This window comes from Lissotriton vulgaris, chromosome 12, assembly GCF_964263255.1.
Source record: "Lissotriton vulgaris chromosome 12, aLisVul1.2, whole genome shotgun sequence".
In the NCBI taxonomy this organism is placed as follows: Eukaryota; Metazoa; Chordata; class Amphibia; order Caudata; family Salamandridae; genus Lissotriton; species Lissotriton vulgaris.
Window position 1 is genome coordinate 542,317,110 of NC_141700.1, and position 15,411 is coordinate 542,332,520.

The window sequence follows — 15,411 nt, forward strand, 5'->3', positions numbered from 1 at the left end:
GTTCATGCCAGCATTTAGTCACTTTGATCCAAATCGATTTTTTACTTAATACCTGTAAGACACTGCCAGGGTTTAGCAGCAGACATAAGGCATTTTTTAAGTGATTACTAGCTCACTAGCAGTACTACGGTACCTGTTTAGTTGAGAATGGAGTACACAGTGTCTTTTATTATACTTAGCCGTTAGGCTATAGTGGTAAATTTCTACCTAAAGAAAATCCGGTTAAAAGTGCTCCAGCACTTCTTGATGATACTCACTATAAAAAATAATTTAGTACAGTTTAACAAAGAGTATCATTTATATCAAGCAAATTGTTCTTTGTGTGTAAATTATTTTTAAAAATATGTTTTTCTGCAGATTTAAATAGATTTTTAATGAAATTTGGGTTTAATATGTTAACAGGACTAGTCCTTCACTATTCTTGTTATGGTCATGCTTGTTAGTCATATGTTATTGGTCTTCTTTCTTTTCTTTGTAGTACCCTCTGAATCGAAACTCTGTTCTTTCGGACCCAGAACCTGATAGTCCAAGGACTTCACCTGTAATCTCATCTAAAATTTTCCATCATCACCGTCGCCAAGGATCAGACACGCCATTCACCCAAAGTCTTGACATTGTAGGTTTGGGGAATGATAAAGCAGGGGATTGTAAGGGTAGCCTGCAAACACCCTTTATTCTGTGCATCGTCTTTATCAATTATAGTATGGAGTGCTCTGGACCAGCTCATGTTTATCTTTAAGCTTGCTATGGAGAATGAAAAATATTTAAACTTACATGAACTATTGTCTCATACAAAAAACATAAAGAATCATATTATTGCAGGCTGTTGAGGAGAGATGGTGAACTGAAGTCTTAGATTGAGAGTTTATAGGAAGTGAAGCATTTAGGAGGTTATGTGTGAGTGTAGAGTATAGTGACTGACAAGAGAGACTAGTAAATAACTTGGGAGATTAGTGGCAGCCGGTTCCTGCAACTTGTGCGGAGAGGTTACCTCCTCATTTGCCTTACTGAGCTACTGTGACTTGAAGGCAGAGAGGGGAATGGAATAGGTTGGTAGCAGACTGTATAGTATTTTACTTTAAGTAGCAGTTCATGTGACTGTCAGTAAGAAGAAGGTGGGTGGGAGAGGGCAGTATTTGAAAGAGGGTCACGGGCCAGTGTGACGAAGTAGGCAGTATCAAAGGGAGTAACATAGGCAGGGATGATGTTTATTAAAAAAATAATAAGTGGGGCCTGTGTCAGCCCTTATATCAAAGAATTCTGTATGCATATTTGAATGAAGACAGATACATTGAAGTGTTCAAAAGCATCTTGGAAGGGAAACTATTTATAAGGACAACTCTTATGATGTTTAGCCAGAATTTGAGTACTAAGTTTGTTCACCGTCCATTTGGGATTAGTGCAAAGCTTAAGCATATGTTAAAAACTTGAATACTGGATATAGGATTCTTGTGGCTAGCTATATAAATCTGGGATATGGGATTGTGTCCGTTATTACAAAATACATAACCCCAGGTCCGTTCTACTTCTGGCTATGATTTTACACTTGACTAAAGGATGCCTCTACTTGAACTTTTAGGTTATGGATCGTTCACCAAAGCCACTGATTATTGGCGAGGAAGAAGATTATGACCCTGGATACTTTGTCACAGAGGTACCTTTTCAAATTATTCACTTTACTCTCCTCTTCCTTGCTCCTTGGCTGAAAAATATTTAGGGTATGAGAGCAATACTATTGTTCCTGAAATGGAATAAGTTCAAAATGTAAACTTTATCTTTATCCTTCATTGTCATAATATCACATGGGACAAAGGGTGCTCTTTCAGAAGGCCCTGTGGTGGCAGGTTAGCCGACTTGCACGGGTCCATCAAGGTCTAATGGTTGGAAGCACATTAGAAGTATATAATTCTGTAGTTTTCATCAACAATGTGATTGTTCTGCTTCCCTCCAGCCTTTTATAGTCTGATATCTGTGTGTAGGATATTGATGATGTTGTATTGAGAGGAGGAAACAAATCTTGTCATTCTTTGAAAAAGGGTTACTAAAGTAGGAAGAGGGCATGTTTGCTAAATTAATTAACTTTGGGATTTGTGGTATGTTGCCACTGGTAGGATACTCGGAATCTATAGTTGAACGTAACATGCAACTGGAAGCTATCTCTTAATGTTAACTCTGTAAAAGCACATTCATTTTGTTCCAATTTATTGGAGTCACATCTTGTAGATCCTGTAAGCCTCAAAAACATTTCGAGAAAAGGATACCTGGTAGCTGTCTCTCACACCACTCCCATTGAGATAGGCTCAAGTAGTACTAAGTGATAAGAGTCCGATAAACCTTTTAGAAAAGCTCTCTGGTAGTATGCATAGAGCCCCTACCTAAACCCCTAAAATCAGTCTGCAAACAGAGTCTTCGATATGATTATTTATGATAAACTATTTGTATACCATTCCAATGAGTTTGAATTGTTTTAAATATTATGAACATTTTATCATCAATTATGCAAACTAAGGCAAAAGTTAAATATGCAGTAATCATCTTTCATTTCACATCCCTCTCCTGTTTGTTTTACCTATGTTTGTTGTAAGCGGCAGTCTAATGGCATGGTTGGGTATGTGATATCCCAATATACCAAGTTATGCACTGCATGCCAGCCTACATTATGATAGCTTGAGGCCTCAGTTAGAACACTTTGGTTCTGTGCCCCCTCCAAACACCGGGCCTCCGTCTCCTCCCAACATCCTAAATACTTTTAATGGGGTTGGTGTTTAGTGGTGCAAGTAGGGATTGGCTCATGTTCTGCTTCTGGGTAATTATGCAGGATATCATGCTGCTTGTTCTAGAAGGTGCACCCAACAACTTACTTCAAATGTTTGTATTTCTTCTTCTTCCAGGATAAAAAACACCTGGTCATCTCTCTTGTAGAAATTGCTGACTGAAGTGTTTACAAACGATACGCGCATCAGAGAATGTGTATTTTAATTCTTTGTCTTTTTAGCAAGAAAAACATGGCTGCCAAGCACACGTTTATTAGTTTCAAAATGAAAGCCACAAGTTAAGCTGTATTCTAGACCTTTCAGTTGCACCACACAAGCACACAAAAGGCAAGGTTAGGTTAGCACTACCTGAAACTTACATGCACTGCATGTAGCATGAAAAATACTCTTAGAAGCCCTGACGTATCCCTCAGAATAATGCCATCATTTAAAGGCGGCAAAGTCATAAGCTGCCATAGGTGCAGGCTGGATAAACATGAGAGCATCAGTGTAGTGTGCGGTGCATGCAACATGAGCCCATGAGGCATTTCAAGCACCATCTTAAGGCTAGGGACCTACATGAAGTTACCAGTTGTAGACTGGGATGGAAATGAGGTTACCAGGTGAAGACATTGAAGACACAATTGTCAAGTGGGTTTTGTGAGATCCCTCTGTTAGGGATTCACTCCTGGGTAGATCGCATGAGTCTGAAGGGCAAATACATAAAACTACCGCCACTCGACTCAGTTCCCACCTTTTGCAGTTTGATAATTAATGTTCTGTACACGCTAGTCTAATGAGAATCATGTATTAGGGTTATCATGCTAATAGAACAACTGGTATTAGAGTGGGTATAATATGTCCTCAAACCTTATCACAGCTTGCTAATCAGTGAGTGCAAACTCAGTTTTTGCCTTGAGGCATTGTGTTGTTGTACTGGTGTGTTGGTGAGTCATGCAATACCTCCTGTATAGATGTTGTAGACAGGATGGTCTTTGGTATTTACTTCATTCTTACAGCCAAGATCTGAGCTAGATCTCTCTCCTTACTAATGGACCCCTATGTACAGTAACATCTGTGGGATCTCTTTAGAGTGGCTGGAGGTACCCCCCCCCCCCGCCCGTTCAAACCTGTGTTGGTTAAATAGTAACATTTAGCTACTCGAACTTCTCCACTTGAAGCATTGGGAGTCTTGGTGCATCTTTTAGTTGACCGTTTTACCTCCTCATGGTGAAGTTTATCACTTCTTATTTGTTCTAACCAGAAGGGTGTTGAATACACACATGTCCGCATCCTGATGACCCCGCTTTGAAGATTTTATAATTTTATATAGTATGTCTCTGTTTAATTAAAAAGATTTGATCATAAAAATAAGGTATTTGCAGCCTGAAATCTCTCGTAGATTCACATGCTGTACAGGATTCCTCCATCCAGTGACTGGGTCTGGAAATGTTTATAGAAGTCCCTCTTTATTTATTTTCATCCCATTTGGCATCGACATATGTAGAGGCATAGGACTCGCTATGACATTGATAGTCAGCCCACAATGCTGCAGTGCTCAACTTTCATTTTATATGCTTTTTATGCTGTTGAGTTTGGAGATGTACATGCGGAGCTCCTGAACAGACAAGATTTTGCCAGCAAACTCAACTCATTAATTTGCAGATCAGTGTGAGACCCTCCAAGCCTGAATTAGGAGAACCAGGTTTTTGCAAATAGACTTTCATCAAGCTTTGACTTGGTCAATTAATCAGGGATTTGTAAAGCACACTACTCACCTGTGAGGGTCTCAAGGCGCAGGGGGGGGTGTAATTCAGGCTTCTCCGATTCAACCGAAGAGTCAGGCTTTGAGACTCTTCCTGAATGCTTACAGTGTGGGGGTTCGTCTGATTCTGAGGGGGAGTTCCTTCCAGGTCATGGCCACGATGTAGGAGGAGGCTCTTCCTCCTGTTCTGGCTCTGTGAATGGAAGATATTTCGGCCAGGGCAAGGTCAGCAGAGTGGAATGGGGGCGTAGAAGGAGATTCTTTCGTGGAGGTATTGGGTTCTGGTGTTGTGGATGGATTTTTAGGCATGAATGCGTAGATTGAAAGTCACTCTCTTTTCAACAGGGAGCCAGTGGAGGTCTCGTAGGTGCTGGGTGATGTGGTCTTGGTGTGGGATGCTGTGGAGAAATCTGGGTGTGGCTTTCTGAATGGTCTGGAGTTTGTGGAGCAGAGATTTGTTGATTCCTGTGTAGAGGGCAGTCCCGTACTCCAGTCTGCTGGTTATGAGTGCGTGGGTGATGTTATGTTATGTTAATTTAATTTATTAGGTGCAACAGCTACCCAAATGGGTTTCCTGGCGCCAACCAGAACAAGGAACAGAAACGATTATCGGTTAAAAAGCCAGTTTTTTTTTAGGATTTGCGGAATTGGACATGAACAATTTCATTACAAATTGATATGGGAAGAGAATTCCATAAGATGGGACCAAGAAAGGCGAATGATCGACTGCCCATCCGAGATGGGCGAACTCTGGGCACAGAGAATTTCCCTTGAGTGGATGAGCGAAGGAGACGAGAAGGCACCACATAAGGATAAACCAGGGACTGCAGATACGGAGGGGCCACTCCTGTTCTGATCTTGAACATATAGCTAAGGGCTTTGAACTTAATTCGGTTCTTTACCCTGAGCCAGTGAGGATCATGTAGGTGACCAGCGACAGAAACAGCTCTAGGAACCTGGCATGGTCTTTCTGGATTCTGGGGGATCCATTTGAAGGTCTTACGGAGTAAGCCGAGGGTGTTGAAGCACATAGAAGATACAGAGTTGACTAGTCAGTTCATGGTAAGGGAGGAGTATAGTATGATGCCGAGGTTGCATGCAGGCTTGATCCCTGGGTGTGGGAGGGTTGCAGAGGGCGGGGAGCCACCAGGTGTTGTCCTAGGCAGAGTGGGTGGATCAGAGGAGGAAGACTTCTGATTTCTTTGAGTTGAGGTTCAGGCAGCTACTGCTCATCCAGGATGTGACATCCTTTATTCCTTCCTGGAAACTGTGTCTGGTGATGCAGGGTTCCTTGGAGAGGGAGAGGATGAGATGGGTGTAGTCGGTGTAGGATACTATGCTGAGTCCGTGTTTTCTGACAATAGTTGTGAGAGGGGCCATGTAGATGTTGAAGAACGTGGTGCTGAGTGAGGATCCTTGGGGTACCCCACATCTGATCTCTGTGGTTTTGGAGAGGAAGGACAGGAGTCTAATTCTTTGAGTTAGGCTGGCGAGGAAGGAGCGGATCCAGTCTAGAGCAGTTCCTTGTATGCCGGCGTCGTGGCGTATGGTGGCTAGAGTGTGGCCGGAGACGGTGTCGAAGGCTGTTGAGAGGTCTAGTAGAATGAGGGCTGCTGTGCTCCCTTGGTCGAGGAGAGTGCGGATGTCGTCCGTGGCGGCTAGGAGGGCGGTCTTGGTGCTGGGGAATCCGGATTGAGAAGTGTTGAGGATCGCGTTGGATTCTATGAAGTTCGTGAGCTGGTTATTGACTATCTTCTCGGCGGCGAAGGGGAGGAGAGAGATGGGTCTGTAGTTCTTGAGGTCTGTCTGGGGATTTGTATAGCGAAGGTCGTCGTCATGGGAGGAGCTCCAGCCGGGAAGTCCCCGGCTAGGGGTTGCCTTTTTGGCTCTAATCCCCTGGAATCTACCCCCTCCTAAGACCTTTTAACACACCTGGGCTTCTATGGACTGCAGTCCTCCGATTCTTCAATTTCCAGCAATTGAATATTCGTGACCTGCTTCTGCATCTTCTGAAGAACCGTGAGTGTTCTGCCGACCATGGAGACCTAGCGTCGTGGCCGATGCCCGGTGGAGCTACCTAAGTAGCTATAGGGGAGATTGGCAGTGGATCACCGCCTCGGCTATCACCTACCCAGCCGGACATTGGGCACACTTTCCGTCATCTCTCTGTTGTATCTCCTTCCTTCTCCGCCTTCCGACGACTCACCGAGGATCTGCAGATGGCAGAACCAATTTCAGCACGGCCGATGCGCAGTGGAGATGCCTGGGTGGCTGTGGCGGGGATGGGCTGGGAACCAACCCTCCGGCCGTCTCTTGCCTCTCCTGGCTGGACCGCTTTTGCTTTTTCCCATGCTTCGCCTTCTGAAATGACGACTGGGACACACAAGTGTTGTTTCCACCACCAGGGGTGCAGCGGAGGGAGTTCTGCGGCACTGCTGGCCAATGCCCCTGAGCTTGTTTTTCACTTTTCGAGTCGGGGTGGGGTGTCTTCCTGATCCCAGCTGCTGCCTCCCTTTTCCGGGGCAACTACCTGGGCGCACGATCTGACTTTGAGGCATGCCGAACGAGCGCTCCTTTAACGACTTAACTGTGTTCGGGGATCTCCAGTTCCCCTTCCTCCTTGCCCCACCCCATCAGCCCTGTGCCGTGGAAGCCAGCTCCCTTGTGGTTTAATTGATGGGAGTTTTTAGGTCTCTCCTACACACCGCGCATTAGCTGCATAGGAGGACCTTTAGACGTCGCTCTGTGCTTTTTGGAAGCACATACTCGTACTTGTGGCGGCATACACCTTCCGGGAGCAAGCAGCGGCGCGTATGCTAATTGGCTGTTGTTCGGTCACGCAAGGCGGAGGGTGCCACAAGCAAGAGTGTTCTTGATAACAGCTGCTGTTACTCCCCCTCTCACAACCCTCCTGCCCATTCCTTTCTTTGATTTTTTTTTTTTTTTTACTTTCAGCGCGAGGGCGTGCGCTTGTTTTTTTTTTTTCAAACATACATTTTTATTGAAAGCAATGCAGAGTCAAAAGTCGTACAGAATTAACATGTGCAAACAAAATCATGATACATGTAGAATGATGCAAGATGTACGATTCAGCCCAGCAGTCTAGTCCGGTTCATGACCAGTTCCGCCGTGGGGGATTCACAGTTCGCCCCGGTAAATGTTCCAGTGGCCCAATTTCTTGTCCCATTTCGCGGGGCAGCCATGTACCTTGTATACAGTTTTTTGGCCAACATGCACCTGTCCAGTTCAGCCATCCAACCCACCACCAGAGGTCTCTCAGCAACACCCCATTTCATTGCAATCGAACGTTTAGCAATTAGCAAGCTCAAAGCAGCCCATTGTAACTCTAGGTCATTCAGGTCCGTGGCACCCCAGACATTGAGGATAGCTTTCTTTGGTGACAGTGGAATGCGTTTACCCAACGAGTCCCTCATTTTTCAGATAAGCGCCTCCCAAAAGCGCTGTATTACATGACATTCCCACAACATGTGGTAGAAGGTGCCTGTGTACCCGCAACCCCTCGGGCATCTATCGTCTTCTCTACTCCCAATTGTGGCTAATAGTCGCAGGCATGTAGGTCCGGTGCAGGACCTTCAGTTGAATCAGTCTGAGTCTGTGATTATTCGCCACCTCCCGAGGGGACATCAAGGCCGCCGCCCACTCATCTTCTTCCAGCTCATCTTCTGCCATTTATCCCGTAGGGGCTGGAATGTATTTGGGAGGTTATTGCAGAGTTTACGGTATGTGTAGGAAATAGCTTTCGTTGGGAGGGGTTCTGAGAGTAATCTATCCTCAGAGGAACGTGCGCTTGTTTTAATAGGTTTTATATTGTTCGAACTCGACCCGAGGGTTTTGGAGAGCTCTACATATACACCGCTTACATTACAAAAAGACATTCACTTGTTTAGTTTTTTATGCACAAGGAGGTTGAGGGATTTGCCCAGTTTCACATGGTGTTGAGCCGATGCTGAGATTTGAACCCTGACTCCCCAGTTCCAGAATCTGCAGCTCTACGCCACATCCACTCCCAGGTTTCATCCCTCTGAAGTTGGTAACATGAGAACTTTCAGTTGATTAACAATATATATTTTAATTTGCGCCAAGATACGCTATTGTGTTACACGATTGAACTGTGTGCTACTATTATTTAAGCGCTACATCAGAAGGACGTTGAACATAACAGCAAGTTAAAATACACAAAAAACGCTAACTCAACCACTGAAAGCAGACTTCCCATTACACATTCCACAGTACTGCAAGGACTGTCTTTCCCTTAAGTAGGATTTTATCTTCTAACTGTTGTGGTCTTTTGTGACTCCCAAGCATCACATAGGCCATGAAAGCTGCACAGCCAGGCAAAATGCTACCAGATATAGTTTTCTCATTCCACCCTCTCTGAAGAGTGGCATGGTTTTGTTTATGGCGATCATACTTCTACCACTGGCCCATATCAGGTTGAACAGTAGACCATTCACTTTTTTTGTAACAATTCTCTATGTATTATTATGTGTAGCAACACAAAATTACAACATTTGTGGAAGGATCAGCATTTACACAATAGCAATGCTCCTGAGAGGGAGAATGGGATCCTATTCCAAAAGGGAATTGAGGCCCTGATAGATGACTGAATCTGTCCCAGGTTACCGGACCACAATCTGGTAGTGTTGTCATAAACCTGCACTCCGAGGTATTTGAATCTGTCAATCTCCCAGTGAATCAGAGAGATACTAATCCGCTGTGTGTCTGCTACCAGTGTCGGGTTTAAGGAGGAAAAGGCAGGATTTATCCCAGTGTGTTCTCAATGTAGAAGGGTCACCGATCCTCTTCAGTACATCCATTTCTTCTGGTAGACTGGTCTCAGAGTCTCTCAGAAACTAAACTGCTTCATACTCATATAGTGGATTCAGGTGTGTCATAGCTCCGGCCCACTTCCCACTGTCAAGCCTTTCCTCGTGGGATACAAACAAGGGTCTCAGTTTGAGCCATCTGTTCCAGGCATCTTACTTCAAGCTCCGTCACCCATCACAGAAGTTATCCCTTCTACGGAGTGTGAAATTGCCAATGCCTCTCTAGATTTCCTAACCAGACAATGCAAAGGTATTTCAGCCAAGTATTATGCAAGAGTTGTAGAATCATGTTTCCCATCCGTGTCTGTAACGTCTTGTAATATTGCACAAAGTTTGCTTTTATCCCTTCTTCAGTATGTAGGATGGCATCGACCCCCGTCTGAGATTGCAAATATGATCAGTTTATCAATGTCCACCCTTATTAAACAAGCCAGTAGGCTGCCTGACCTATCCCCCTCCTAATGATGCCTGGGTACATATTATTTTAACATATTCTTTAGCGAGAAAGAAAAACGGTAAGATTATGTCCATACTAAAACATGCTATGTGAACCCTTCATCTGTAAGTCGCAGGTGGTGCACAACTGCGTTTATGAACTTCACCATATTGATTGAAATTTGAGCATCTTCACCACACATTGCAAATTTCCTTTGACTTGGGACAGCCCTTTTTAACAAGAGGTGATCTTAGCCATTTATGTCTTCCTGCTTCGAGAGACTGACAATCATAATATGTGTGGTTGCAATTCCTGTTTAAAACTGCACAGGCAGGAACAAGTTAACCATTGTTTATAGGCTGACCAAGCATTTCGTCACTCCATTAGTGGGATGCCTGAAAAGCGTATTCAAATACAATTATGCCTTATTGTTTTTTTACTTTGAAAGTAAAAGTTAATTTGGGGGACATTTTCAGGGAAACTCTGTGCTATGCAGTGAGAAAATGCCTTAGTTCTGTGGATTTCAGTGTCTCCTAAAAAAAAAGTTTAAAGTTTTGCTAATTTTGTTTTCTGCAGATTTGCAGTTTGCAGCTGATGTCGATAAGTTCTGGAGATGTTGAAGTTGCAGTGTATTCAGTGTGCTATTTAGTTAGTCTGACCGAGAGGAGAATCTTTGCGAGGGATTACCAGAGTTAAACTTTTAGATAGTTGTCCTATAGCAAGCAGCTAACTAAGTAATGAAGCATGAGCTGTAGTGATGGTTGTTGCATGTTGAATTCTAATCTGATGTAGTTGAATTTGGCATGCAGAAGAGTTGCCTAATTATGTTAAATTTGCATACATGCGAGCCAATAGACAGGTGTCCCTGGGCACGCCTTCAGGCCATAGTTGATGACCGATAATAGGGCGGCTTTCAAGGGTGTTTCTAAATGATTCTAAAGATGATGAACGAAATAGGCTATTGATAGATGCAACCAATATTCTTTACGCACGTTTTGATCGTGAAAGCTTACACAGATGTAGCAATATTTGGTTTGATGTTAAACCTTGATTTTCCGCACCTGCCATCTTGTTAGCTTGCAAGATTTGTTGCTCAAGACTACATGTTAATTCCTATTTTGTTAGCGGCATTGAAGCTGTCCAGAGCACCCAATAATTTCTGCAGACCAAAGAGATTGGCCCAAGTGGATTAACTTGTACATGAAAGTATATAAGCGTATTGCTAGGATTTTCGCAAATATTTAAATGTCTGTGGTTAGCAATGATGTCAGCCTCTCTGAGGCAGGGTCCTCAAGTGGCTTCCTTTGTTTATAATTGGTCACTTCCCAAGTAGCATTTGTAAATGAGTTCCCTGAGATTACTGTTCAGACATTTAAAGAATTCAACAGGGTGTCCAAAAGGGCCCAGACCATTGCATTACTTGAAATCCCTATCACCTCCCTCATTTCCTCGAGGCTGTTCTCATCTCCATAGTATCTCTATCTTTTTGTGCAGTCTGCTTTAGGAGATCCTGTACCATATCTTCTTTATCCCACGGGGTCAGGTCAAGTCTGAATTAATACAATTTCCCCATATATTTGGCAAATGACATTTTAGTTTCATTCAGCGAGATTGGTAGTTCCTTTGAGATCAGTCTCACCTAATCCACCCAACTCTGGCTCTTGTCCCTGTGGGCTTGCCAAGATCATTATTTGCCCACTTTACTTCCTAGTTTGCACACACTGCATCGTGTCATCCAGAATGTGCTCATTCTTCTTGTTAAACCAGTTGTTTGTTACACTCTCCTTAAGCCTATCATGTGGGACAGTTCCTCAGATGGGAGTTGGATCTACTGGGTTTCATACTCTGTTATCTGCGCTCAGTTCTTTGACTCTTGCTTCTCTCATTTTGTGACACCACCTGACCTTTGACTTAGTAAGGGATGATAATGAGGGCGGGCCTGCGTCCAACTGTCTTTCAGGACCAATGCTCTATTAAAATAATGTAATCCTTTCTCAATTAAGAACATCTTCCCCTCTATCAGTAATTGCTCTGATGTAGTAAGTTCTATGTTCCCAATTGAATGTAGTGTAGGAGTTTGAAATCCAGGTGTTAGATATCATTGTGAGTTGTTTTACTGTTCCTCATCCACTCACTACTGCATCTCTATCTGTCCCTCCCATCAAGATCCATCCAGGTGTGCAGTACCGTTAGTCCAGTGTACTTTATTCAAGTCCACAAAGATTAGGTCGTCCATAGAACAAATCCTCATTTTCTACCTAAGGCTAGATGCCCATTTACATTTCCCATGTCAATCGACCACTGATTTACCAATTTTTTCCAGAAAGCTGTAATCAAAGGTGGAAAGGGCCTTATACACTTCCATGCTTAGAAAACTATCTAAAAACCAATATTCGTGACATGTTTAGCTCATGCTCGGCATACCCCTGCCATCTAGTGTTTGGCTTATACATGTACAACTCGTTTTCTTCAAAGAAGTGTTTTGAGTCACGAAAAATAGTGACTCCTATTACTAGTAATGTGCACTGGCATCAGCTTCATTGTTAGATTGTTAGATTGTTTTTTCTCAGCCTCCGTGTGCAGGCATGTAGCCACTGATCTCTGGGTCAATGCTGCTTATGATTCTCCTTTTCCATTCGCCAAAATATTCAGTGCGTGCAGTACCTTAAGGTCTCATTGCGCCCTTCATCAGGCTCAGCAAACAAGTTCTACTCAACGCTTCTCTCTGGGCCTTCTCCTTCATCGTTTCCCTCAAACGTTTTGACTGAATGATGGCAAGGACTACATTTCAATACTGTCCACAGTTTCTTGCAAGGGATTCCTGGACAGACTTCCACCAGGTTAGCAACCTTTGCCTGACCTTGGACCATAACGAGCCCTCCGGCTGCCTGCCTCGCCTTTCACTCCAAAGAGATATTGCAGTACCAACGCCAATTAACGACTACTTTCATGACCGTGGCTCAGCAACAAGGACACAACATTCCCGACCTCTTTGGGGACTAAGATGTTGAGGAGGAAACAGAGCTGTGCCCTGTGGGTGAATAGCTTCATCATCTTAGCTCCGAGCTCCCGGCCGGAGTCCGTAATGGAAGAACCACAGGTTTCAAAGGTTCAACCATGGAAGACATTTACTGTAAGATCTATGTCCTTCTCTGCAACCTCCCCTATACCTAGCTCAGGCAGAGCATCATCCTCGTCGGGGTTGGGCATCAAGCCCAGAAGTCCAACGTCAGGCTTCCAGTCCGCCACTGCCTAAAGGCCATAAGGCACCGACATAAGCCCTTTGATCCGATTCTGAGTCAGGCTTTGGCACCGAAACACCTGCAGACGACTCTGCTCCCGGCACCAACAACACTTTCGATGCCAACAGCTCCTTCGGCGCCAGCTTTGTAAACTCCCTCGAGGCCCTCTTTGGCTCCGAAGATTCCATTGTCCGTGAGCAAGAAACCATCTTCAGTGTCAAAAATACCAGTATCCAATGCCTTTTCCTTCACTGCATCTAAGGAGGAGCTCCATGCCAGGCAGAAGCAAATCCTATTTTACCTGCATACTGACAGGATCCTCACCCAGCCTCTTCCAAAGACTCAGTCCACTATCCCTCACAAGAGGAAGTTGCCTTTTAAGGAGACTCTTGACCTGGAGCCTATACAACCGGCCAAGACGAAAAAAACAGGATCTTGGTACAAACTCTCCACCTCCTAGACCATGACCTCCTTTTCCATCTCCCTCATCTCCTCCTCTTCCTCTCCACCCTCGCACCCTCTCTCCCTCCTCCACTCCCTGCATAACCTCAAATATAGGGATCCCCTCTGCCTCAATCACCAGAGGGTTCCCCGCACTCATCCCTTGTGGGGGCAGTTCAATTTACCCACTGGATCCTTATGAGGCCCCATGTGACTCCCAGCCACATGATAACCTGTGCTATGACTACGATCTCAACCCACCACGGGCACTGACCCCGACCTTTACCCTTCCAAACCAACCCCGCTAGATGACACTAACATCTGCCACAAAGTTCTGCATCGGACCGCCTCCTTTCATAAGGTGGAAATGCACAAGGTCCAGGTAGATGAGGATTTCCTTGTGGAGACGTTGTTCTCCACCAAGTGCACCTGCGGTCCTGTGTGCTCAAGATTATGCTGAAAGCCACTCCTGAAGTATTGAAGGAGCTGGTTAAAAGCAGGATTGTCCCCCTCAGGGGGGACAAAAAGTACAGACCCTCTCCTTCAGACCCCCTGCACATCAGAGGACATTTCAGTCTGGACTATGTCTTGTTCCATCCAGCCCACAAGCGCAGTAAAACCTAGGGCACCGTTGATGCACCTTTACCAGACAAGGAGAACAGGAAGATTAATGTGGCTGGTAAGCGGGCCACAGCCCAGTCAGTGACCCATTGACGAGTTGCCGCTTTCTTCGGCCTGCTCCCCAAGTGTGATAGGGCCCAATGGAAAGAGATAGATGAGCTCCTTCAACATTTTCCACAACAGTATAGAAAACGTGGCCTTGAGTTTGTTTCTGAGGGAAAAATATTTTCAGTTTCGCCATACGGTGTGGTGTGTCTTGGATGCTGCTGATACGGCAGTGCGCGGCATCAATTACACCATCCTCATCTGGCACCATGTCTGGATGAGTGCCTCTGGCGTCGAGCCAGAAGGACAGCAGCATCTACTCATCAACTCAACCTGCCCTTCAATGGGGAGCACCTTGTTCGACTGTAGGTTGACCAAATGCTTGAAAAGATAAAGAAGGACATGGATATGGCTAAGGCAATGGAGGCTCTCCAGTCGGCTTCTCTTCTGGGTACCTTTCGGAGGTCCCAGTACAGAGGGGTGTGGCAAGGCTACTTGAGCCACTACCTCCTATCAGAGGTTTCAGCAAGCCCTTTCACAGGGTTATTCAAGGGGTGACCTCCGGCTTAACAAATCCTGGAGCAGATGAAAATGCGGTATGGCTTAGGGAGCTTCTACTGCCAAACAGTAATGTGCTTTCCCATCACCCTGATCACACTACACCTCTCAGCGGAGGACCACGTGGGGTTTTTGCATAGTGGCAGGAGATTACCTTTAATCTGTGGGTCCTCGCCATTATAGGGCATGGCTACTGCAAGCCCACTAAACATCCCTCCCTGCAGACACACCAACTCCCAAAAACATAAGTGTTTCCTTCCGGAGGAAGTAGAGGCTCTCGTTTGTAAGGCGTCATGGAGCCTGTGCCACCACATCAATGCAGCAAAGGAGTGTAGTGCCTGTACTTCCTTATCCCCACGAAGTACAGGTCACTCCGGCCTATACTCAACCTCAGTACCCTGAACGAATACATGCTATTAGAGCAGTTCCACATGGTCACTCCTGGATGTCATCCCTCTACAACAACAAGGGGACTTCATGACTGTTCATGACTGTTCTCAATCTTAAGGATGCCAATTTTCACAACCCGATCCACCCTGCTCACTGTTGTTACCTCTGGTTTGTGGTAAGTGACAAGCATTTTCAGTTCAATGAGCTAAGCTTTGGGGTCGCCACACCCTCATGGGGTTCACAAAGTGTCTTGCCGTGGTAGCTGCCCATCTCAGGGGGACCTTCTTGGCTGAATAAGTGCTCAATACATGTG

The 15,411-nt window shown here is 45.0% G+C and overlaps 1 protein-coding gene across 2 annotated transcripts in view; it reads left to right on the forward strand.

The window, feature by feature from the left end:
• ARHGEF11 (Rho guanine nucleotide exchange factor 11) overlaps positions 1–15,411 on the forward strand; it is a 1,046,032-nt gene that overhangs the window by 367,154 nt on the left and 663,467 nt on the right. For both annotated transcript variants that reach the window (XM_086945337.1, XM_086945338.1), the window contains exons 11-12: positions 479–616; positions 1,580–1,654. In XM_086945337.1, the coding sequence (XP_086801463.1) occupies positions 479–616; positions 1,580–1,654 (213 nt within the window). The remainder of the gene's footprint in view (positions 1–478; positions 617–1,579; positions 1,655–15,411) is intronic.